This window comes from Haemaphysalis longicornis, unplaced genomic scaffold, assembly GCF_048455015.1.
Source record: "Haemaphysalis longicornis isolate Haplotype H1 unplaced genomic scaffold, Haemaphysalis longicornis Haplotype H1 scaffold_2, whole genome shotgun sequence".
NCBI lineage: Eukaryota > Metazoa > Arthropoda > Arachnida > Ixodida > Ixodidae > Haemaphysalis > Haemaphysalis longicornis.
In genome coordinates, this window is record NW_027526295.1 from 221,627,948 (window position 1) to 221,652,947 (window position 25,000).

The following is a 25,000-nucleotide window of genomic DNA, read 5'->3' on the forward strand; positions in this document are numbered from 1 at the left end:
ATTCGCGCCGTGTCGCGGAGCCGCAGCTTCTCTGTACGCCGTTCCCGATAGGCTGCGCCGCTGTGGTCTGGTTATTAACGAAACCGATGAAAGGAAGGCGAAGAAACAGAAGCAAACAAGATGCGGCTGCAAAGTGTATTTCGACAAGTGTCGCCAGTGGACACCTTTGTAACCTTTTTTTTTTTTCTGCAAACATACTCGTACCGTAGAAGCCCGTGCACTGACAGCAGGCGACAATTCCGAACTGTTTACAACACCACGGTGAACTAGGCTATGACAAGTAAATGAAACCAGGTTTGATAACAGAGTCGTCTTCGCGGCCAATCGCAGTGCGATTTTTTTTTTTTTCAAAATATCTACATTAGATTGGGAGTTACAACGCATTCGCGAGAAGATTGACTTTGCCGCAAAACGTATTCCGCTAACGCACCGCGGCACGAAGAAGTCCCGAGCAGTGAGCCATTTCATCCGCATCACAAAGCTGCCGTGAAATGAACAGCCCCATATTAGCCTTACAAGATAAAACTCCTTGCAAGTTCCATTCATTTTTTCACAAGAATGCTACATCACAAATTAGAAACGGTCGTGATTGGTTTCTAGCGCTCGTTGTCTCTGCGCCACGGTCAATGCGCTCGTAAGTAAAATGCCACCAAAATTAAATTCAAAGCGCCTTTCTCATTCATTTCGTAGTATCGCTTTTATTGGCATTTTAGCAGCGCCGCTGTCCGATCATGCGAGCGTGGCTGAATGTCAATCATTTCTTTGGCGCAGCATTTCTGGAAGCGCCTTTTTCGAGTGGCGGTCCTTGCGGCGGTCTTTTTCTTTGAAGCCGTTGAAAAAGCATTTCTGCTGTAACGGGCATCCTGAATGCGGAGTATGTATAGGCAAGGCCTTTACAAACTACTGAAACTGGTGGCATGGCTGGTACATGTAAGCACTCTTCAGCGCGAAATAAACATTAGACGTATCCAAAAGAAAGTATAAATACATAAGTAAGAGTACCAGCATTAATTTAAATAATATTACATGTTGCATTAAAACTAATAAAAATTGGCCAGAAACGGCCTCGAGGAGAAGCGAGATTAAAGCAAACACAATCTCTCTCTCTCTTTGTATATATATATATATATATATATATATATATATATATATATATATATATATATATATATATATATATATATATATACCCACACATGCTTCACCCAACTCTAGCCAGACTTTAAAAAATTCCCCGCATTTCCCCGAGGGGAAGAATGTGAAAGTGCGAATGCACGAGTTGAATTTGCGCGGTTCGGTAATGTTCGCGAAAGAGAGATCACACACACACACACAACTACAAAGAAAGAAAGATGCATTTATTCACAGACACCTATTTGTGTTGTCGTTGTACTTGATTGCTAGAGCGGATCTCAGCTTTGAAATTTCGTGTCAGTACTCCTTTAAGCGGGTGCATTAGCCCTTCTCACGCCCGATTCTTGGCCAATCCCCCACGTGGGTATGTGCCATGTCAGCGGCCAGGCAGCGCGCGCCCATCTCCCCCCATTGCCAAGGAAGACGAGGAGCGCGCGCACCCGCAGCTGTTGCTATGCGGACTACGGCGGCGGACGATTCAGGCTCGCTTAAGAAGTGCATTCGCACTTATTCCTGGCCAATCCCCCACGCGCCCATCTCCCCCCGTTGCTAAGGAAGACGAGGAGCGCGCGCACCCGCAGCTGTTGCTATGCGGACTACGGCGGCGGACGATTCAGGCTCGCTTAAGAAGTGCATTCGCACTTAAAAATATGTCGATGCACTCTAAGAAGGCGGAACCAAATGCATGTCGCTCATTTTTGTATGTTTTCTGACGCTATTTTTCGTATTTTGCTTAATGAGATCTTTAGTCAATTTCAATTAGCCAACTTTCGAACCAACGAAGCTAGGCGAAAAATCCCAATTATAAAGTTGCGAGCGGTTCTGAAAACGTCCGAATCAACAGTTTGTCTTTCTATCCATAAGTAGTAGTGTTTATTGAAGATGCCCGCGAAATACAAAAAAAAACACCATGTGACACGCCTGCTTGTGCGTCGTGATTGCAGTGCTCCCAAACGTTCCGCGTACAAACAATCATAGATGCGCAGCCGCTTAAAAAGTGACAGGGCAGTTTAAGAACCTGTTGATTGTGGCAGGACAAGCGACAACCGCTGCGTCTGCTTATCGCTATTGACGATCTGTCGCCAGAGAAGCACATCGCTGGCGTAAATGCACAGTCAACGCCTATATATATATAGAAGACAGAATAAGAGTGGGCAGTCAAGAAAACCTCGGAAAGCAAACGGGGGAATGCGGTAGGTCATAGAAACAAAGGAATTTTTTTAGTCAGAAAGTGATGAAAGAATTCCCACCGGGTGGGATCCGAACCCACGACCTCCAGAATACCGGTCTGGTGCGATAACCACTACGCTACCGGCGGGGCTGTTTCCCCACCACTTTCTTGGGTATTTATGTCAAGGTATTGTTTTGTTTCCTGCACTTGGGGGTGGTAGCCAGCGGAGGTGCGCTCTCCGCTGCGCGCTCTCCGCTTGCGTGCGCTCTAATCTATAGCGGCCGTGCCTTGACATAAATACCCAAGAAAGTGGTGGGGAAACAGCCCCGCCGGTAGCGTAGTGGTTATTGCACCACACCGGTATTCTGGAGGTCGTGGGTTCGGATTCCACCCGGCGGGCATTTTTTCACCACTTTCTTTCTGCCTCAAAAAATTCTTCATCTGTTTCTATGACCTACCGCATTCCCCCGTTTGCTTTCCGAGGTTTTCTTGACTGTCAACCCTTATTCCGTCTTAATTCACCGAGCCCATCATTTTTCCCACCCGGCGGGCATTTTTTCACCACTTTCTTTTCGACTCAAAAAATTCTTCATCTCTTTCTATGACCCACCACAACCTCCCCTTTGCTTTCCGAGGTTTTCTTGACTACCAACCCTTATTTTCTGTCTTATTTCACGGAGCCCCTCATTTCCCATTTTCTGATTCGCTATATATATATATATATATATATATATATATATATATATATATATATATATATATATATATATATATATATATATATATATATATATATATATATATATATATATATATATATATATTGTTACGATCGGCGTGTTGGCATTGCGACGATGACCGTCTGCAATATTATCGGGTTCAATCACCCAACGTCTGGTTTTCGCCGGTTCTTCCCCCCCCCCCCCCCTTCCCGCCTCATCGAAGGGGAGCGACAAGGCTTTGTGCGCAAGGACGCGGGGGCGACCAAAACACACTTTCAAGCCTCGGCCTCAAAGCCTCGCCAAATAAAACAGAAGCCCTCTTCCTCTGTCCCCGAGGAGCCAAGAAACCACGACACCTCACGATTGGAAGCCAAAAAATACCATGGGCAGCGAAGGTACGATACTTAGGACTTCTCATCGACCCCAAACTCACCTGGAGACCTGCCCTCAATGCCCTCGAAAAACAGGCTAACGCTGCCAAAAATATCGCTCGCAAACTCCTCGCCCACGGCAAGGGCTGTTCACACACCTTGGCACTCCGCATCTACGAAGCCCTTGCAGGTTCCCGGATCGTCTATGCGCTACCCCTCATCAACCTCACTGTCATTCAGTGGCAGCGCCTCGATGCTAGGACTTCTGCGCAGCTCTCAAGTAGCCAAGACCCTCTTTGAAGCTCAGGCGTGGCCCTTTTCCCTGCAAGCCAAACAAAGAAGTCTCCAACACATCGCCCGCCTCCATAAAACACAACACGGAATGGCACTCTTGGAACGCCTCCAGTTTCGACCTCACTCACAAATGGGAGCACTGGCCACGTTACACCAAGAAATCCTCCCCTCCACACGTAAACACCACTCAACCTCAAAACCTGGCCTTCCCCCTCATAAAAGACCCCCACTGCACATCAGCACCACCTTACCAGGCACCACGTCAAAACGTAACACCCCCACATGCGCCCTGTACCAAGAGGCAATGGCACGTATACACGAAACCTTCGCTAGCAGTACACACTTTTACACAGATGGATCCATCCTCCAAAGCACCGGAACAGGCGCAGCTGCTTGTATACTCCCATCCCTTGACGACAATCGTACCTGCCATCTCAACTTTACTGTTAGCTCCACGACAGCAGAAATCGCAGCCCTACATTGGCCTGTAACATGGCAAAAGACCACCTCCCACTTGACACCATAACCATCTTCTCCGACTCAAAGGCTGCATTGCAAAAGATCCTCAACCCCAACCGTGCTTCCCCGTGCATTCACAACCTAATTGGAAAGATTCACCAACTTGAAGAAGAAGGGTGCAAGGTCCACTTCCATTGGATTCCATGCCATATAGGTCTCCAAGGAAATAAGAAAGCGGATGCCCTGGCCCGCGCTGCCCACAACTCTCACCAGCAGTCCTTCGACGTCTTCCCAATCGACGAGGCCCGCAACATTATTAAACGACACCTCAGTACATCCCACCCCGACCCCCGAGTCTCCCACACAAGTCCTCCGCGCCCCCTCCCAGCCCACGACCTCTCCATAAAAGACCGCTCTCTCCTTCTCCGCCTCAGGACAGGCTACTCCTGGACCGCCGAACGCAGACATCGACTACAAAAAACAGATTCCCCCTTGTGCCACCTATGCCAAGGCGCAAATGAGACAATTCAACACCTCCTCTGCGAATGCCCTCACCTTGACGCCCCTCGCACCTCTCTCATCAACGCACTGAGAATACTCAGACTACCACACTCCACACTTCAAGATGTGCTCTTCCCAAATCGACCGGACTCCACCCGCCTCAAAGTAGCATCCCTCATCGTCAAATTCGTCGAAGCCTCCGGCCTCTCTGAACTCCTCTAAGTTCAACCCTACCTACCCTCCCTCTACCTCCTACCACCTTCCACCCCCTACGCTCCTCCCCCTCCCCACCACCTAACCAAAACCCAGTTAAGGTGCCCCCTCTCAGAGACAGTTACCGGGTTCGAAGAAGGTTGCACCACCGAAGTCAACAGACTGGCCTGTGCGAGAGGAAAAGGGCCTTCTCTTTGTGAGTGTGTGGACGTCAGTTTCAGTGCCACGTATTGGTGCGTCCTGACACCAGCCGAGAAAAAGGGTGAAACGGGGCGGAGCCAACCTGGTTATTTCATCTCCTGCGCGCAGGAGCGCAGGACCCTGTTCACTCAGTCAAAGGTCATGTAAATATCTGTACATAAAGTTTCTTTCTTCGCCCTACTCGGCCCCAATGTTTGCCCCAACTCCGGATCAACGAACGCCATCACCAGTCACGCGACCAGATCCGCAACAATGTATTATAGGGGGCCTACTGTATGGAGCCTATCGCGGACGGAGTAATACTGCTCTATTCCGGCGATGGCATATCCTCCTCGGTGTATTCAACGTGCGACAGAAATATGAATCTGTCATACATTCCTTGCTTTTCCGGGTACCTATGAAGCAGAGCTCACGTCGTCATTAGTATAACCTCGGTTCACAAACTGCCTGTCGGCGGCAAACGGACGAACATAAAGATGCTCGGGGCACGATCTTTGCGTGATTGCCACTTAGACGCCCTGCAGGCGAATGAGAAGTAATAACTTCTGCAGGAGAAGGCAAATAAAGCGAGAAAATGAGCGGATATAGTTGTGAAATATCGCGCCTTGCGACCGTGAAGCGTGCCTTTCAGCAGCTGCCGTGTTGCCTCTGACTTGCAGTTAAAACTGCGGGAATGAATACGTTTCTGACAACTTTAACGCATCCTGTCCCGGCGAGCACACGAGCCGCGGTTGCAATATATTATTACAGACGCAGCCTCATTGCGAGTGACGAAGACGCGGAAATTCGGAAGCCTAAATTTCGCTCAGTAAAATTGCGGGTAATATAACGCACGCCCTTCCTCGAAAAGGGCTGCGCTCCTCTTCGCCCGAAATGCCGCCGGTCCCGCGGCGTGTGTTGCCTAGAGTGGCCACGAGGAAATGTGGCACCCGTGTATCTTTAAACTTTACGCGCAGCGTGACGGGCTCGTTCTTGTTCAGCGCGAAACAGGCCCTAACTGACTGCTCGCGGCTTTGAACTCCGGGCCGTAAACTTTCAGGGAGTCGCTCCACTGTTTCGACGTCGGTATCGTTTCGTTTCGTTTGTTTTACGTTTTTTGTTGTCTCCGCGGTCGCACATTCACTCACGCCTTAGCTGGCGCTGCTCTCTCTCTCTCTCTCTCTCTCTCTCTCTCTCTCTCTCTCTCTCTCTCTCTCTCTCTCTCTCTCTCTCTCTCTCTCTCTCTCTCTCTCTCTCTCTCTCTCTGGTTGCGCTTCTTCTTGTGCGGAGTACATTTACCGCGCGACTCACGTAAAAGTTGTATTTCTTTGGCTACTTAAAACCGGAAATTTGGTTATGTCTGTCTGTATGTATCTCTGTAATTCTGTCTGTCTGTCGCTCTATTCAGCCACCTTGTCCAAACTGTAAAATAATTATTTCCAAACCACTAAATCTGGCACCATACTTCATGCTTGACAACATTGTCGGGCAAAACAGCAATACATAATTGGTAAGGCCGATGAAATGACTTTACTGGTAGGCAGTGTTCTTTTAATTGAAAATAGAAGTGCGCTTGACACTTGCGAGAGCGAGTCAAAAAATGCGCGTTGAAAACAATGTTTTGGCCCAGAAATACACAACAGGGCTCGTGCCCGAGCCTAGACCTCGTGCCAGCATTCCAGATCCAACAGTTTCGAAAGGTTCAAATAGATGGCGCGCTAGCAGTTGACGGCGGGAAAATTGAATTGGCTTGAGCAAACCTCCACCGTGTTTATCGTGGGAAGATGGAGACGTGAGAGGAAAATCGTGAGGGGTGGACGAGAGGATAAGAGGACATTTACGTTGCACCTGGGCGGCAGGGGACTATTCCCTTTAGATGACATTTGCAGCGAACTGATAAAATACACAGCCTTTTTTTAGATGCAACGCATCTCATGCTCGCCCCTCTAGCGGGGGACACATGGGCGGAGAGGGACGCGTCTGTGCACGCGATTCTCCGTTCCGGTAGCCGGAACGGCCCCCGCCTGGCACCCAAAGCCGGCTCTCCGCATGCGTCAAACCTGCTAGATATTCCGCTCCTGGATTTCGCGAGGTGGCTTTCTCCTGCGCCGCAGCCATGAGTAGCTCAAGGGCGGCCCGCATCGCCGAAAACGATCTGCTGATATCTCTGGTACGAGCAGAAGCAAATATATGGGATCAAAAAACAACTGCGTATCGCTTTCGCTTGCCTTGTAACTGCAAAAGACCACGCTGCATAAAGTTAAGAGCAACATCTCTGAGAAGTGTCGGCATTGCAGTGTTTTTTTTTCTCCGTGTAGTCAGTGAAGGCTTTCTTTATCGTGGTTGTTTCGGTGGTTTTCTTAAAGTTCATGTGAAAAGAACGACCACCTAAACCATATTCTTGCCACGTTGAATGAGAAAAGCATTTGTAGAAATCCAGATAATTGTCAATAATGCCTAGCATTCTTACGCCGCTAGTATTCATTGAGTTTTTTAGAGCGAGATTTGGCTATGAGTAGCCAAATTTTATTTTGATTTTTTATTTTGTTTCTTTTCGGCAATGATCTAGACTGCATCATTATATTGATTAAGCGCATTCACTTGACCAATAGTGTGTTCTTCCGCAGATGACAGGGGTAGGGCTGGTTTCGTCCGTTTGCGCGATTATTTATTTGTGTTGCCGTCGTTCTTTTCCGGGATTTTTTCGTTGAGTCTTCGTTTTTCGGAATATATGTAACTATGCATTTTTTAAAATTTCGTCCCAATTTTTGCGAAATGGTTGTGCTGTGTATATGGGTGGATATCCTGTTTGACCATTTACTTCATTACGCTATTACAACGATTAAATGTGTTACTTCCGCCAGTTATGCATTTTTGTGGAACTGCAGGGCGTTACATGACTGGCTCGTCTCCGCAATTTTTTTTCTAATTCAAACGTTCTTTTGTTGGCTTTTTAAGTTGCGTCTTCGTTTTCGAGCACATATAGGACATAATTTTAGTATGTTCACTGTTGTGATTATTTTTTTTATTTTTGTAGTACTAAAATGTGCTACAAAAACTAAAATGTTTTTCAAAACTCCGCTTCGCAAATCATATCCATTTAAGCTATTAATGAATGTAATTGACCCCAATTACTTAAAGCAACAATCACCTACGAGAGGAAATCACGAGCATCGCGGGGCACCCAGGAGAACTCCGTCAAGCGTCAATGCGACCCTTGTGCGGGCTGCCAAAGGCTGCATGCACGCACGACGGAACGGGGCGGAGCTAAGGGGCCCGACGCGTCGATGGCGTCCGCCCACCATGTGTCTCCAATTCCACCAAACGGCGGTGGGGAGCGGTTTCCGGAGCGTTTACCGGCGCCGAAAACCGGCTGCGAAGACGGACATGTGTCTGGCCCTCCTGTCCTTCCTGCGTCTGTCCGGCATTGTCCGCACAGCTGCCCCTCTCCTCCTCTCCTCTCTCCGATAGCGAACACTCTCTCCCAAACAGCTGCGGGTTGGCGCAGCGCGCTCTCACTCCGTTGCTAGGCGCCCGTGGGCGGCGCTGCGCGCGCTGCGCATGTGCAGTACTGTCTCTCTCCGCGCTCTCCTCTCCTTCGGGCGCTGTGAATATAAAGCGGCATGCCGCGCTCCGACGGTCTCAGTCGACGGTCGTCCGCGTTACGCTTGCACTCTCTCGCAGTACTCGACGAATCGTCGAGCCCCTAACTGTGCACTTTACGGACCACAAGGCACTCATTCTCGTCTGCAATAAAGACCGTACCTGAGCATACGTGTACTGCATGTGCATTGCATGGTGAAAATGGAAAATTACGCCCACCTCCCCTTCGCGTGAGAATCCCTGCTATAAGCGTAATCAATACGATGGAAAACGCCAATGGAACCCCCCATGAGATGCGTTGCATCACACCAGGGTTTCCGCGAAGGGAGGTGGGCGTAATTTTTTTTTTTTTTTTGCATGTGTAAAGGCATGGTTGGGAACCACGACGGGAAGAGGAATGGTGATGTAGCCTTGCCGCTTGTGTCTGTGGGGAAGGAGTATGGGGATTGTTTTGTTTTAGCTGCGTTCATTGTGGCTGTAACTCGAAGCACTTCTGGACTTCCGGGAAGTAATTACGATGCTTTCGCGAATGATAAGCAGTCAGTATACCTGTTTATTACTCCAATGTTTGCAGATCGCAGTTTCTCTTTCGGTTTGAACTAACCTCTCTCTCTCTCTCTATCTCTCTGTCTCTCTTACTTGAACCTTTTTTTTTTTATTGAACTGAGTACTTGTTTGACAGCTGCATTGGTACACATGTCACAGGCGGCAGGTAAAAAGTTACTCTGCTTCAGTTACTTTAATAACCTATGGCCTCATTTTAGGGACTAAGTTCTTGAGAATACACTAACAATTCTCAATAAAATACATTAATTGCGAAACGTTTTCGTTGGGCACCGCTGGTATTCTTACAACCCAAATATTTCAAGGCAAGGTTTGTTGTAGCTATGCCGAAAAAATAGCATCGCTCATAGCTCGCTGGAGATGCATTCGTTGGCTGCGTCGTGCGCTTACGGCGTTTAATAAAAGGCCGCCCCGTCGCCTTGAAGGCAAGCTGGGAGCAGAATGACAATTTTCTAATTAGCTTGAAGGGTTTCTCTTAATTGACACGATTGCTAGCCTTGGCGGCGCGTCAAAGGCGGCCTCTTCCGACGAGGCCGACTTTGGCACTCTTCGCGCAGCGTCGAGGCATCGTAGTCGCGAGTCTGCGACTCTGGCGCCCTCTTCGGTCATTAATTTGATAGTTGGCAGGGTACAGTACTGACGCGGGCTGTTATCTTTCTGACGGCAGAGTAATAACCTCGTCGAACAGAGAAATTGCATATCAGTGTGTGCCAAACTTTTTTTTATCATCTACGAATGAGCGAGAAACAAAAAGATAGAGCCCTTCCAGTGCTGTGAAGACGGAAGACCAACGAAGATGTGTTGGGGTATAACTATATCGAGCAGGGTATGGTGATTTACTATATTGATTGAATAAAAACACACATATATTACTTCCCTTGAATGAATTCAAAATCCCTGAATTAATTCAAAATAATAGTATACTTTGTTTTTGGTATACTTTCGATACCACGACAATTACGCCGGTTTACTGTAACCACACCCCCTTCGTACACACGGCCCTTCACTGACCATGTATTGATAGCAGATGGTAATTCTGTAACGTTTACAACTTTACTGTGAATTAACTAATTACGAAAAGTAAACGAAACTCGGCGTTATGATAGTCATCCTAGAGGCCGATTGAAGTGTGATATTTTTATCTTTTATGTCTTTTCTCTCTTTTTTCTCTTGAAGACGTTGAATGGGAGCACATGGTGGTTAGCTCAGCGACGAACACGTCTAACCTATACGTGTTAGAATCTACAAATTTAGTTCTTCCCGATTTACCTTTCTGCATGTTTTTTGTACTTTATTTTTGTATCTGTATCTGAATGTTTTTGTATTTGTATTTTGTATTGTATTTAAGATTGATACCTTTATATTTATTGTTCCATGGCCCGTTGAGCCAACGGGTCATGTAGCGAATAATGTTAGGAATAACACTCAGGGACAGGAAACGAGCTACCTGGATCAGAGAACAAACTGGAGTAGAAGATATCATTGTTCGAATAAATAAAAAGAAATGGACTTGGGCTGGCCATGTAGTGAGACGAACAGACAACCGGTGTACAAACAGTTAGGGTAACAGAGTGGATACCGAGAGGTGGGTCTAGAAGAAGGGGAAGGCCATTAATCCGATGGAGGGATGAAATAGAGAATTTCGGGGCGTAAACTGTGGACTCGAGCAGCGCAGGGCAGGAGCGGTTGGAGGTCGATGGGAGAGGCCTTCGTCCTGAAGTGGACGTGAGTAGGATGATGATGATTGTGATGATGATATTTATTGTTAACTATAGTTAATATAGCAATGCTATTACAGTTCCTACGGTGCAATTTACGGGAGCATTTCTTCCAGAACGGAGCCGACGATGTAATCGATTAGTGTGGCCAACGTCAGGCGCACATTTATCAGCCTCCACATCAGAAGCTGTTGTTTCGATACTCGCACAGTCGTAGGCTGGCTGAAAGCGGAAGTTTAGCACTTGGTAGGATAAGGAAAAAAACAGAAAGAAAACGGGCCTCGATAAAAACAGTAATTGTCAGTCCTTTCTTTTACCTGTAAAGGTCGCGTTATATGATATTGGTGCGCGGGTGGCCCTGCGACTAGTCTTGTACTCCGTCGATGACGGGATAAAAAAAAAATTCCGTTTCTGGGAAAACCCCAATTAAGGAACGTGATCACGAACAACGGTAACGCACCCACCAGGGCTTCCCAGAACGTTTCGCCATAGTTGAAGAGGTGCCACGCGTTTTGTTATTGCGATTCTTATGAAAGACGCATTAGATCCCCAACAGGAGACACGCTTACAGGAATAACATGAAGAGGAAAAGCAGTGTGCCTGCAAAGGCGATAAACTTGGAGAAAAAAACTCTGTGCTCTTCCACTCTGTGAAGAAGGATATCAGCGGAGCTTGGCGGGCCAAGTGCACAGGACAGACACGTTGTTTGTAGTTTGCGACCAAGCGCATCTTTTAGTTAATTAGATGGGGAAACTTGAACGGTCTGGAATTTTATTCTAGCGGACAAACATGTGGCTGTCCGGTTCCCTCCCGTAGAAGTCGATGTATTGACAGCAGACGACAATTCCACAATATTCACAACTTCGCTGTGAACTACGTAATTGTGAAAAGTAGAGGAAACTCGTCGTACTGTTAGGGTCGACTTAGCGTCATATAATTTGTTTCGGTATATTTACGGGATTTTTCTGGGATATATATTTTGTTTATTCTGGGGCACTCTAGTGGCGTCTGTCCTAGCTTCTTGCGAGTCCTTTCGAATTTTGTTGTGGGAAAGCGCCTGCTGTATGTTAGGAACTTAAATAAGGATTGCGCGCAAGTAAAAAAAAAGCAAGTATTTCTCGAGCTTCGCAGGAAACGAGAGGACACAAGTCTTGTTTGACAATAAGAGGACAAATGTCTTCGTGATTTTCTTTTTCTTCGTCAGCCGCCTCCCTTTTGATAACGGTGACCGATGTACGGCAATAACGCCCACGACCTACTTTGTCATTGTGCGCCGACGACAGTCATCCATCAGTGCAATAAATCGTCGAAGCAGGCTCCGCGCGAAGTCCTTGTCTGGCCTTATTTGTCACTATGGACGAGGACCAAGACTGACATCGTTTCGAGTGCCTATTTTGCTGTCTTTTTATTTATTTATGAGCAAATCGGGAGCAAGCTCTTCTCCTCGCCAGCCTTAACTGTTTCAGCTGAAGACGAATGCCCGTGCAGTTCTTTCTTGTTACTATTTCTTCATAATAAGGTAATTGCCCCCCCCCCCCCCCCGGCAAAAAAGAGAAAGAAGAAAAGAAAGAAAGAATCTCTTCACTTATTTTTTACCGAACAGATACCCCTTCGTCTTTCGCTATTCATTCAGTTTCGGCTTTTTGAATTGCAAATCAGCACGGCGGTCTCCTTCCAAAACCGGGGGACAAATTCTACGTGGCTTCTCACGCGCGTTCACGTGGTTGGCTCTTCTCGCAGTTATCCATGACGTTCTTTTTTACTTCCTTCTTACCCGCACAGCCAATCACGTGAGACCGCGTGAGAATTCAACTCCTCCGCCGGAAAAAAAAGTTCCGGCGCCTCCCCAGAATACAGGCACGGAGGCCACGATAACGGCCCGCTGTCCGCCCTGTTCTTTTCCTCGGAAGGAGCCTGAGCCACCGATGGGGGCCCGAGATTAGGCGCGCGACGCGAGGAAGGAAATCGCGGGCAGATTGGCATCGCTCGTATCCGGCGCGCTTCCCTTTGCCACCTTTATTCCCTCGCCCTTCCCTTTTCTCTCTCTCCCACCCGCGGTGCCAACGTCCGTCGCTTTTCGACGGTAGCGCGGCCGCACCCCCCGCGCTATACAACAGCGGGGTGTGTCGCGTTTCTCGAGGTTCGCGACCGCTTCGACGGCGGCTACGAATAGCTGAGCGCCCCGGCGGCGTCAGCAGTGCGGCGAATATGAAAGGGAAGCAGGAATGAAGACGGAACAGCGCGCACCTGGGGCGCATACCGCGATGCCGTTCTCCACGATACAACGCCTCCTCCCGTCGCGAGCGAGGGCGGCTGTAACATGTTTTCGTGCCCTCGAGGTCACAGACCCATCGGGTGCGCCCCGGGCTCGAAAGGAAAAGGCATTGGGGCAACCGCTTTATATGGCGAAGAACGTACTTTTTTCGTCTAAGGTTACCGCCAGAGGAGGCGGTGCGGGTACGAAGCCACGCGGCCACGCACCTCCGAAATAAAACACCGATTCGTTCGATATGGCACGTAATTATATACGTACAGGATTTTTACAACTGAAACTATACTTGCGGAATTTGCAACCTGCAGGCGCTTTGCGCGCGGTGTGAAGTGCACAAAACGGGCGTTGAGTGCTGGGTGAGCTTACGGCGACGCAGCATCAACTATTTATTTCCTCCCCCCTATTAATTAGTGTGTAGCCATTGATGCGTTATGTGGCTTCATATGACCGCCTCCGACATTCCGAGCAAAAAAGCTTCGCGGAAATTTCAAAATATTGATGTTTCATGTCTGAGCTTAGTGTTGAACACACACACACACACACACACACACACACACACACACACACACACACACACACACACACACACACACACACACACACACACACACACACACACACACACACACACACACACACACACACACACACACACACACACACACACACACACACACACACACACACACACACACACACACACACACACACACACACACACACACATATATATATATCATCATCATCATCAGCCTATCTACGCCCACTGCAGGGCAAAGGCCTCTCCCATTATTCTCCAATTACCTCGGTCCTGTGCCACCTGTGACCAATTTATCCCCGCAAACTTCTTAATCTCATCTGCCCATCTAACTTTCTGCCGCCCTCTGCAACGCTTGCCTTCTCTAGGGATCCACTCTGTTACCCTTAATGAACAGCGGTTATCTTGCCTTCGCATTACATGCCCTGCCCACGTCCATTTCTTCTTAATCTCTACTAATATGTCCTTAACACGTGTTTGTTCCCTGACCCACTCCGCTATATATATATATATATGTGTATATATTGTGAGCATCCGCGGCGTTCCATTAATGTGATACGCATTGCAAGCGATGCCGTCACTATTCCAGGCCAATGAGAGCACCGAGGGGTACGCTTCCCAATCTCTCGTACTCACGCCACATCGCCATTACCATCTGTAAATCATCATCATCATCGTCGTTGGACTCGCGCTGCCCGGAGCGTTCGGTCTGAGCAGGACAATAAACGTCATCTCCGAGACCTCGCACCTCGCTCTCTCAAGTGTGGAGGGTGCTCTTGATCGCAACGTCTACATCTCTTGGTAAAATGTACACTGGAACTAGTATTAACAGCGCGCCGGGCCATTTGGATCAGCGGTCAGGGGCCACGACGTTGTTGCGATCCGGGAGGATGAGCGGTGTAGCGAGGAACGGAGGAAAACGCTTCAACGTGAGAAATGGGTTCGACATCCCGCTTCCCATTCACTCGTTCATGTTGAGAAACTGTATGAAAACGCCACCGCTTTCTTCGGGAGAGGACGCCATTGATTCAACTTTGGGGTACTCCCACATTGCGATCTCACTATTATTGTTCATGTCGCACAGTATTCCAAAGCGGGCTATTTTTTCTTGGCGATAAGTTTAGTATTATGGCGGTAGAACGTCACGTTTTCACCGTTTGTTTTGTCGTGTGCTTAGGGTGACTCAGCTTTTCTGATCGCATACTTGAGATAAAATCGCTATATTTGGCCGTGTCTCTGAACCTTGTCTCAAAGCGAATAAGTTGGTGGTAGCTAAGTACAATCTTTTAAAGGTTGTCGTCATCGTCTAAGACCGACGACAGCTTGCGAGCTAAGTATATGCTCCAAAGCTGTCGTCGATCTTCGAAGGGCACCTTTTCTAAGCAAGAGCTTGCTTCTGTACTAGTTTGGTACAGCTGGACTGCGAAAACACTACGCCACATCAGTTTACTAACACGGGAGGCTGGAGAAACTCAAGATACATGCACAGGGAAGCGTATACGTGTGCGTGCATCGCGTGTTTCTTCTGCATTTCGTGCTTGTAAACTTAGACAGCGCAGTGTTTTCACAGTTTAGAGAGAGAGAAAAACTTTAATGAAGACTAGCGAGGTTATCCGAACCGTTGCACTGGCTTGCTACGCCAGATGATAGAAGAAAAAGAGAAAGACAGCAAAAACAAAAAATTGGCCGCGTATCTGCTCCTTTCGTTGCAAATGCCGTCAAAAGACGATAGTCTTTATCGGCTTTTGCGAAGTAAATGCCTCCCTTCGCTTTCCCGCTCACCTCTCATGTTGTTCCTCTTGCGTCGCGCTCCTCCCAAGGTAAAGACGCCAAAGGTTTGCTTAAATCATTTTAAATTTCCCGCGTTCCACTGCTCCAAACCGGGTGACTTGATGCGAACGCTGCCGTACGGCGAAGACGCGCGTTAATCGAGGCGCCCTACTTCAGCGTTTATAGAACCGCGTTTCCCTACTCCACGTGCGTTGCAAGCAGAACGTGGAACCTACCTAGTGGAACCTTGCGTAACTGTTGCCGGTTGATTTCTTAAAATGGCCTCAGAAGCTATAGTGGCGCGGGCGACAGCAGGCGACGGCGGAGTGAATTCTTTTTCTGCAGTTGATGAAGTATTTAATTTCGCAAATTCAAGCATGTTTGATTTTTTTATAAAGGAACACTGCAAATATCACTTCTGTATTGATTTGTTGTCTCATATTTGCGTAATGTCTTGTTCTTCTTCAACAATGTTGACAAGTATGAACATTCCACCGGACATAGACGGGTAGATTTAGCTGTGACTATATAAGACTATTTGCGCAGGCATTGTTTTGCTTTGGCCGGGTGGCTGAATCGGGTCACAGACAGACAGACGGACAGACATACAGACATACAGACAGACCAAAATTTCTGGGTTTAAGTAGCCCAAGAAAGACTATCGTCTTTAAAAGTATTTCGCAGCAGCCAGTGCGGCATTCCTTGCGCGAAAGCCGCTGCCATTGCGTTACCGAGCACGAGCACGAGGCCCGCTTCTAGGCGCGAAGCCCCTTAGGGGCTCGGGCTGTCGGCGTCTTCTGTCATCGTCGTCGTTTCATGTAGTCACAGTACTAATACACCGGGACACTCGTTTTCCAACGCCTCACGCTAGCACTCACTCACCAGAGAAGAATTTGGCCACCCTGGCATAGTAAATGGCCCGGACCCTCCATGATTGACCAACACAACTCTCGGCCCTCAGTCCCCAGCAGCTGAAGAACACCTGACCACGGCGGCGACCAGGCCAGTGCTACAGCAGAGGGTGTTAAGAATCTTTGGGTCCGGGCAGGCCGAACGCCAGCAAAATTTTAATTCACAAGAAGGGAGATAACGAAGATCTTAAGAACAATAGACCCATAAGCCTTCTGTCAATAGTATACAAGCTGTTTACGAGGATAATAGTCAATAGCATAACCGCCAGCTTAGACTTCCAACAACCCAGGGAACAGGCTAGGTTTAGAAAAGGGTACTCTACAATGGATCACATCTCATCAACGAAGTAACAAAAGAATGCGAAGATTATAATAAACACCTTTACATGACATTAATTCACTATGAAAAAGCATTTGATTCAGTTACACGACCGCAGTGATGGACGCCTTAAAGGACCAAGGCATAGAGGAAACCTACCTAAGTCTCCTAGACGACATACATGAAAAATGCTCGGGCAGAATTACCGTGATAGATTCCCGATACGAAAAGGAGTGCGAGAAAGAGATACCATCTCACCAAAACTGTTCACAGCACGTCTGGAGAGTGCATTCAGGAGACTTGACTGGGAAAACTTAAGCTTACGGACGAACGGGGAATACTTGAGTCATTTGAGGCTTGCAGACGACATAGATTGCCCAGTGAATCTGCAGAACTCCAGAAAATGATTAACGAACTGCAATCAGAGAGCTTCACTGTTGGGTTACAGATGAATATGAATAAAACTAAAGTAACGATAAACAAACATGCTGAACGCGCCTTTTTCAGCATAGGTGACAAAATACTGGAACAGGTTGAGGAATACCACTCAGATGGTTAGTGCTGATCCCGACCACGAGAAAGAAATTCGGCGCAGAATATCAATGGGTTGGGGTGCTTTCGGCAAGCACTTGCACTTAATGAAAAGTAATCTACCTCTATCCCGAAAAAGAGAGATTTTTTTTTTTGCGAGAGTTTGCCTTACGGCATAACAGTTATATATACAACATCACATTTGTGTCACGCAGAAACGTAAGCAGAGACCGGTACTGCGGGCCCCAGATCCACCGCTGTAGATCAGGGGGTCTCCCAGGATGGAGCCCTGTGCCTCGGAGGTGTTGCAGGGCAGGGCAGGTCCATAGAAGGTGGCTCGTGTCGGCTTCGGAAAGAGAGATTGATTGATTGATTGATTGATTGATTGATTGACTGATTGATTGATTGAAGGGTTTAACGCGCCGACGCAACGCATGCGATGAGGCGCGCCGTAGTGGAGGGCCCCGGATTAATTTCGACCACCTGGGGATCTTTAACGTGCGCCGAAATCTCGTACACACGGGAGTTTTCGCTTTTCGCCTCCATCAGAAAAAGCGGCCGCCGCGGCCGGGAATCGAACCCGCGACCTCGTGCTCAGCAGCGCAACGCCTTAGCCACCGAGCCACCGCGGCGGGCCGAGAAAGAGAGGTATTCAACCAATGCGTACTGCTACTGACGACATACGGAGCGGAAAACTTGGCGCCTTACTAAACAACTCGAACTCAAGCTTAGCTCCATACAACGTGCCATGGAGCGAATAATGTTAGTAGTAACGCTTAGGAACACAAAACGAGCAACCTGGATTAGGGACCAAACTCGAATAGAAGATATCATAGTTCAAGTTAAGAAAAAGAAATGGGCTTGGGCTGGCCATGTGGTACGACGAACGGACGACAGGTGGACCACAAGGACAACAGAATGGACACCGAGAGACGGGAATAGAAAAAGAGGAAGGCCATTAACTCGATGGAGAGACGAAATAAGAAAGTTTGGAGTTAAAGAATGGACGTGGGCAGTGCGGGACAGAAGCGGGTGGGTGTCAGTGGGGCAGGCCTTCGTCCTGCAGTGGACCTAAATAGACTGATGATGATGATGATGATGATGATGATGCTAGACCGTTTCAACTCCGTGGGCAAAAACGCGTACTGAAGAACACACCGGGGCACTCGTTTTGCAACGCCTTGCGCTAGAATGCTTCGTGCTTCAAAGACACGAGACTTGCAGCAAAGCTGTATACCTCTACCGCCGACGGCTTCGTCTTCGTGGGCAACCACGTAAGACGCCAAGAATACACTTTCACACTGCCTGCTTCGCCCCTCCCCGGGGTTCATGGCCCGGGATTTTTTTGAACAAGGTTGCGTCACTGTTTCGAAAATTACAAACGTGTTAGGACTCTGCTGTTCCCCACGGTGACGTTACTTAGCCTTCGTTGCTGATGAACGTATCCATATGCTTCCCTAAAATCAAACAAAAGCCCGTTGAGACGCGTACCGAATTCGGATGCAAATGTTAAAATAACCGTTGATATTTTCTCGCTTTAAAGTAGCGGTTAGCCGCCTGTCGCATCTTTCCGTGATACTCTGCAATAAACAGGTCACCCAGTTGTAGCGGCGTGACCATCAGATCATCTTACTTTAATTATATGAAGGGCCCTGAATGAACTCTCTTCTTAGTTGTTTAGTGTCTTCGGAAGCCAAGTATATCACTGCTTGCATGAGAGGCAAAAGAAAACCAGAAAATGAAGCAGCAACAGTGCGCCTAATGCACGGACGATCCACCGCGGCTCTTAATCGGGGCTTTAATCAGGACGGGCCCGCTGCGGGGCCCTCGAGTCGGAGGGAATTAAGCCCCGTCTCGCTCCTCGCAATTACTCAGAAACGGGGCTAAATACCGCGAAGCAGATCGAATCTCCCCCCCTCCCTGTCGCATATATCGCGCACACGCTTTCCATCGTTCATCAGAGCCACTCTCCGTAGCGGCCCCGTTCTAAGTTTGTTTTGGCGCCCGCGCGACGACGTCGGCCTCGTCATTAACAAATAGAAAAATAAAGCGGCGGCAGCCGAAAGCAGCGGGATGAAGGGCAAGAAAATAAATACGAGGAGGGGAAGGCCCGAGGAGGCGCCACAACTTGCGAGTAGAGGACTGCGGGAGGGATCGCCGTCGTCGCCAAATCGTAGCCGGCAGCTCGCCAGCGGAGAACAACCCCGAAGGGAAAAAGGATGGCGTCGGGGGAGGGGGGGGACGGTGCCTAGGAAGGAACAAGCTTGCTGGTGGAGCGCCGAGGCCTCGATCGGTGTCCGGGGACGAGCGGACAGGGAGTGCTGCTGGGGCGCGCGGTGACGCCGCCGAGTCGGGCCTTCACGCATCCATGCGCACACCGCCGCGGGTTCGGGCCAGCGGCTGCAGCGGCGGCGGCGTCGACGGCCGCGGCGACGGCGCGTCTGATGGCCGACGTCATTATTCCGACCCGGGGCGCACATGTCCAGAACCTCGCGCGACGCGCGTCCCCTCGGCTTGGCAGGCAAAGTGGGGGCCCGGACGGGGCCCACATAAGAAGCGCGCTGCCGAGGAGGGCCCTGCTTTGTCAGAGGGGGAGGAAGGAACGAAACGGCTTCGACGCGGCGGGAGCGAAGGAAAAGAAAGGAGGTAGCAGCGCGAGCAGCTCGGCGTCGGGGCCGAATCAGCAGGACCCCCTGCCTGCCGAGGGATGGGACCCCTGCGGAGGGTGTACGCTGCTTTGTCGCGACGTGGTTTCGTTTTGCGAGTATTCCGCTCATTTCAGCGCCCGTCTTCTCGTTAGGCCCGAAGAAAGTAGTTTAAGGGGAGGTCATCTTCTTTCTGAGTTTATTTTTCATTACTTCGCATTCGCGTATGTCAAGTGAAATGTTTATTCCGCAGCACTGGGTGACATGAGCGAGCGTTTGCTATGCACTATAGATATAAGCGCTTCACGCAGTTCCTTGTTTCTAGATGGCCTAAAGTGGAACAGAGACGTATTTTAAAGTGTTTTTGAACGGGCTGATGGCACGGATCGATCGAGGATAACCGTCGCACTTCTGACGCACACCGCGCCGACGCAGTTTTCTTTTACGCTTGTGCGGTTGTCCCGCTCTGGGGTCGCTATCCGCCGATGTGCCTCATTGCGCGATTAACCTTTCAGAGCACATCTAGCAGTGCAAACACGCTGGAAATAACGAAGAAAATGTAATGTGGGTGAACGATGGAATTGTCATATATGAACAAGCTGTTGGACGCAGTCAGAATTCAGCCCTGCTTGACTGCCCTAAACAATGGAAAACACCAACACGAAAATTTAGAGCGTGCATAAACATTACTTCCTGCAAAATGGCTGCCAGCATATCTGGCTATCCGAGCGCTTCCACCAAAAGCATTTATAATTGTTTTCACATTTAGAAGCACATAGGTGATGTATAAATTCCCGCCTTTCCCCCCGCGCACCCGACTAAAGAACTAGACACCGTTAATTTGCTCTGCGGCAAGTGTCAAGGAAGGGAACTTTTCACTACCACTGCAAAGTAACCGCTCACTCTCTACCCCTCCACCTGGGTCGCTCCTTGCACTTATCGTTGCCCCTATGCCTATGTTACACCAAAGACATGCTTCACACACCGATATGGTTGTATCTTACGTTCTGAGAGACGACGCCCAGGAACAGCGTTTATCGAAACGTCCTAGCCGAGAGAACCTTCTAAAAACGATGATGATGATTATGTACATAGATGATACAGAAATACTGCTGAATGAGCTGGTGCTAATGAGTATGTACACGTGAAGACGAATTGCGGGAATTGTCCTCTGGAATACTTTATCGCCGGAAGTGGGGTAAAGAATGCTCACAGTACTAATACTTCGGGTAATGACGTTGCGAAGCGAAACCAGAGTGTCAAAACTGTGAAGTGCCGCAAGTTTATTTTATTTACCGTGTCCAAGGGGCGGTTGCGTCAGCATCTGTGCAGATAGTGTTCCTGCACTAATGCATTATACAGTAAGAAGCACTGGCCTACGGGGGGGGGGGGGCGGTGGCAGGGAGGGAAGATTTCATTCGATTCCCCCTCCCCACCCTAGATTTGCATTGCAAGTGAATGAGTGGAGACACTTTTTTCCCACTGTCTGATTATTCGACTGTTTCTAGGAAACCATATGTGTAGTTGCTATGAAGATTCTTCAGCTTGTTGTGTGGGTGTGCGGGCGTGTGTGTGTGAGTGAGAGGGAGGGGGGGAGGGGGGAGGGAGGGAAGAGAGAGAGAGAGAGGGAGGGAGAGAGAGCTGTCTGAGTAGTATTGAACGATTCACTAAATGTCCGTCAAGCCTAAAGTATGGCCCTCCGCTGTATACTTTCAGTTTCGGGAGAGGGAAGCCAGTAAATGGAATTATACCCTCTCATCTACACCTAGATGTCAAATCCCAGGCCATTTGACCTAAGTTTACAAAATACTCTTCCTAAGTTTGTAATCTTGCGCATTTTGGCCAGTAACTTCAGCTGTGGCACAGCTGCATTTGACCATGCCGGTTTGACTTCAGCTACGGTTTAAAGCGAACAAAAAATTTTCATTTAAACACGGTGTGTTGAAATGAAAGATGTGTTATGCAAAAAAGTTGTGGTTGATTCCTCTGTCATAGGAATCGATAAAACACGAAAGTGAAATGTGCAGCGAAATCTGCAGCTGAGCATGATTTGCGGGCCGGTGGCTATCTTTGGGTGTGCTTGGTGAGCGACGTCCTGCTGGCGGGTATTTTCGGCAAACGTGTACTGGTGTCATTTCCGGGACGGATATGACGTCAGTGAAATCTTGGTGTATCCCGACGTAAAACACTTTCGTGTTATATAAAGCTCGAAAACGAACAGACCTAAGCATAACGTACTGATGATGATGATGATGATTTCTATTGGTTTCCCCTTTGTATCGGGGCGATGACATGTCATCTTACCAAAAAAAACTAATATACCTATGTTTTACACTTTTGGTTCAATACTAGCGCTGCTTAGGGCAGGCACAAAAAGCTTATTAGGCACAAAATACTTTTTTTTTTTCTGTTACAAGTGGTAACTGTCCTAGGCAATATTCCCCTCCCTGCTTTTCGTCCACCAGCATTCTAATCTTCTTTTCGTCCCCTCGACAGCCTTGAAGTTAACTTCCTCTGTGATACCTTTAAATCCTAGCGCTTCTGACAGCCCAATATTCCCTTCATGTAGATTTGGATGGATACCCTCACATTCTAGCACGATGTGCCGCATAGTTTCTGTTTCTTTTCCGCAGACCACGCATACCCCATCATTTTGTGAATACTTCCCCACAAAACTCTTAGTTCACAGGCAACCTGCTCTAGCCTCAAAAAGCAAAGCACTGCCCTGGGAATTATCGTAGAAATTTTCCTTTCTGATGTTCATCTTCTCAGCCCTGTACATCTCTAACGACGTTTTGGCTTCCATTTTTTCCCTCCATTTATTCGTTTCAATCTGCCTTGCCTCTTTTTTGGTTACCTTGGCTGTTTTGGATTCCCCACTGTTCTTTCCGTATTTCATCGTTAGCCTTCTAGTCTTTCTTAACCACTGCGTGTCCACGCTTTTCAAGTATAGGTACCTAAAAACCTTAGCTGCCCACCTTCGTTGATCCATTGCCATTGCCTGGGATCCATAATACTCTTTAGTATTAAAGGTTGCTTCCCCGCAAGGAGACCCTGTGTGCAGGGGTGCACCCTTTACAGGCCCTTGCTTCGTTGTACTGGCGTCACCTCCGTGGCGAATATGACGTCATTCAAATATTTGTGTATCCGGGAAAAAAACCCTTTCGTGTTAAAAACCTGCACCCCTCCTTGGTTGTCGACTGAGCTTAGATTTTGACTCGCAGACAGTTTTGAATTTTTCAATCGTTGAGTGCTGCCTGACTCGATCGCACGCAGTTCGGACTTTTGATCGCAGCGGGTTTGACTTTGACCCTTCGCCATTTAATTTCGCGCTAAGAAAGCTTCGCGTTCAACCATGGTCGTCGTTACACAGATTGGTGCATGATTTTTCTGTCAAATTTTGCACGTTCATGCCCCCCTCTCCAAGTCCAAACTGCTTCAACTGTGTCGAAATGGCGCAGTGAGATACAGTTCGGCTTCATAACGCGAGGGTCCCAGAGTCGATTCCGACCGCGAGAAAGGAGTTGCCTCCACGATCATCATCATCATCGTCAGAGAAAGATGACTTTCCTGCAGTGCGTCTGCGGCGCTCACGGACGAATCAGTGAGACGTGAAAAGTTTTGCTTGAAAAAGGGTGACATCGTTTTCTCTCTTTCTTTAGTATTGTTAGCCATCGGGGTCTGTTGATGGCAGCCTCACATCCACGTGCGAGTGAGCTGTGAGCAGTTGGCCAAGCGCAACAGTGGAGAGTAACGTACGCGCACGCTTCCGTTGCAGCTGACATCCGCTGCCACTGCAACCTAGCGCCCTGCGTCTCCACGGGCTACATGTGTAAGTCCGAGCTGGGGCTGTGCTTCTCGGAGAGCGTCCAGATGACGTCGTCCCTGAACCCGGCGGCCACCACGGCGCCCCGCCACGGGTGCGTCGACCTGCTGCCCGACGTCACCGGCGACACAGACTACGGCTGCAGAGAGCGCGACGACGGGACCTCTGCGCAACAGCCACCGTCGGAGCTTTCCCCGCCGGCCGGATTGGCGTGTTGCAGGGACGACATGTGCAACTTCCAGAGGGATTTCGCCTCGCCCGGTGCTTCGGGTAAGTTGCCCCGAACATGCAGGGTGCGACTTTGTAGCAGTGTGAGGGCTGGGTGTCTGGGCCGAGGGAGTTCAGTGTCAAAACAGAGTAAGTATGTATCGTAAAAAATGCGAACGAGTTTAACCAGGGAAAACTTTGTTTGAGCGGTATGAAGCTGGTGCATTGCGGCGCGTGCTGTTTCATTCAAGCATATCGAAACAAAGGCATCAGAAGTAACGTATAATCAATCCCTACAATATAGTGAGCTAGTGAGCGTTGCCACTTTGGTTGTACCAGCAGGCGCCCATGCCCTTTTACTCAATGACTGGCCAGTCTGCTGGAAATCCCATGGAAGGCAACGCACTTTTTGGAAATCGACATTAGTGCTGTATAGGTGGTATTCATTGAAAAGTTTAGCGGTCAATTTCCTCGCTTGGCAACACTGGAAACGGCCACGGACATGACTGATGCGCCACGGACATGGCGCGGCTTGTGCCACTGCGCCCGCACGCCGAAGAAACAAAAATCTAGGGAAACTTGCGTTCATGCGCCAGACTTGAATCGCGAAGCTGTTGTAGGTGAGCGTTGACGGGCACATAATTAGTTTCAGTAGAACGCCCTGCCTTTCAGTTCGCGGCCTCTTCCTCGGCCATGCGAACTATACCCGTGGCCAGGCCACGCCGAAAACTGCGAAGACGTTGCGCGCGAGGTTTTTTGTACGATACCGAGCGCATGCGCGCAGCGATGCGAGTTTCCGCGCGAAGGGCTCTCCTACGACACTGAGCGCATGCGCACGCTCCTGTCGAGTGTTGCAGCGTTCGCTATCACGTGTCTTTCCGTTGTAGAGTGGGTAATGCGACAGCTGCGCGACGATTACGCGAAAACGTTCCTCGGGGGAAGTTTTCGACGCGCACAAACCCCGAACCTACGGCCAGTAACAACAGCTCCGCAGTTAAAAACACCGGCGTGCGTCGTCTGCTCCGTTTCAACCCGATTCTCAACGGTGGTG

The 25,000-nt window shown here is 48.8% G+C and overlaps 1 protein-coding gene across 1 annotated transcript in view; it reads left to right on the plus strand.

Moving 5' to 3' along the window:
* Positions 1–25,000, plus strand: part of LOC144169958 (BMP and activin membrane-bound inhibitor homolog) — a 58,334-nt gene that overhangs the window by 23,817 nt on the left and 9,517 nt on the right. The window contains exon 2 of the mRNA XM_077699421.1: positions 23,695–24,012. Coding sequence (XP_077555547.1) covers positions 23,695–24,012 — 318 coding nt within the window. The remainder of the gene's footprint in view (positions 1–23,694; positions 24,013–25,000) is intronic.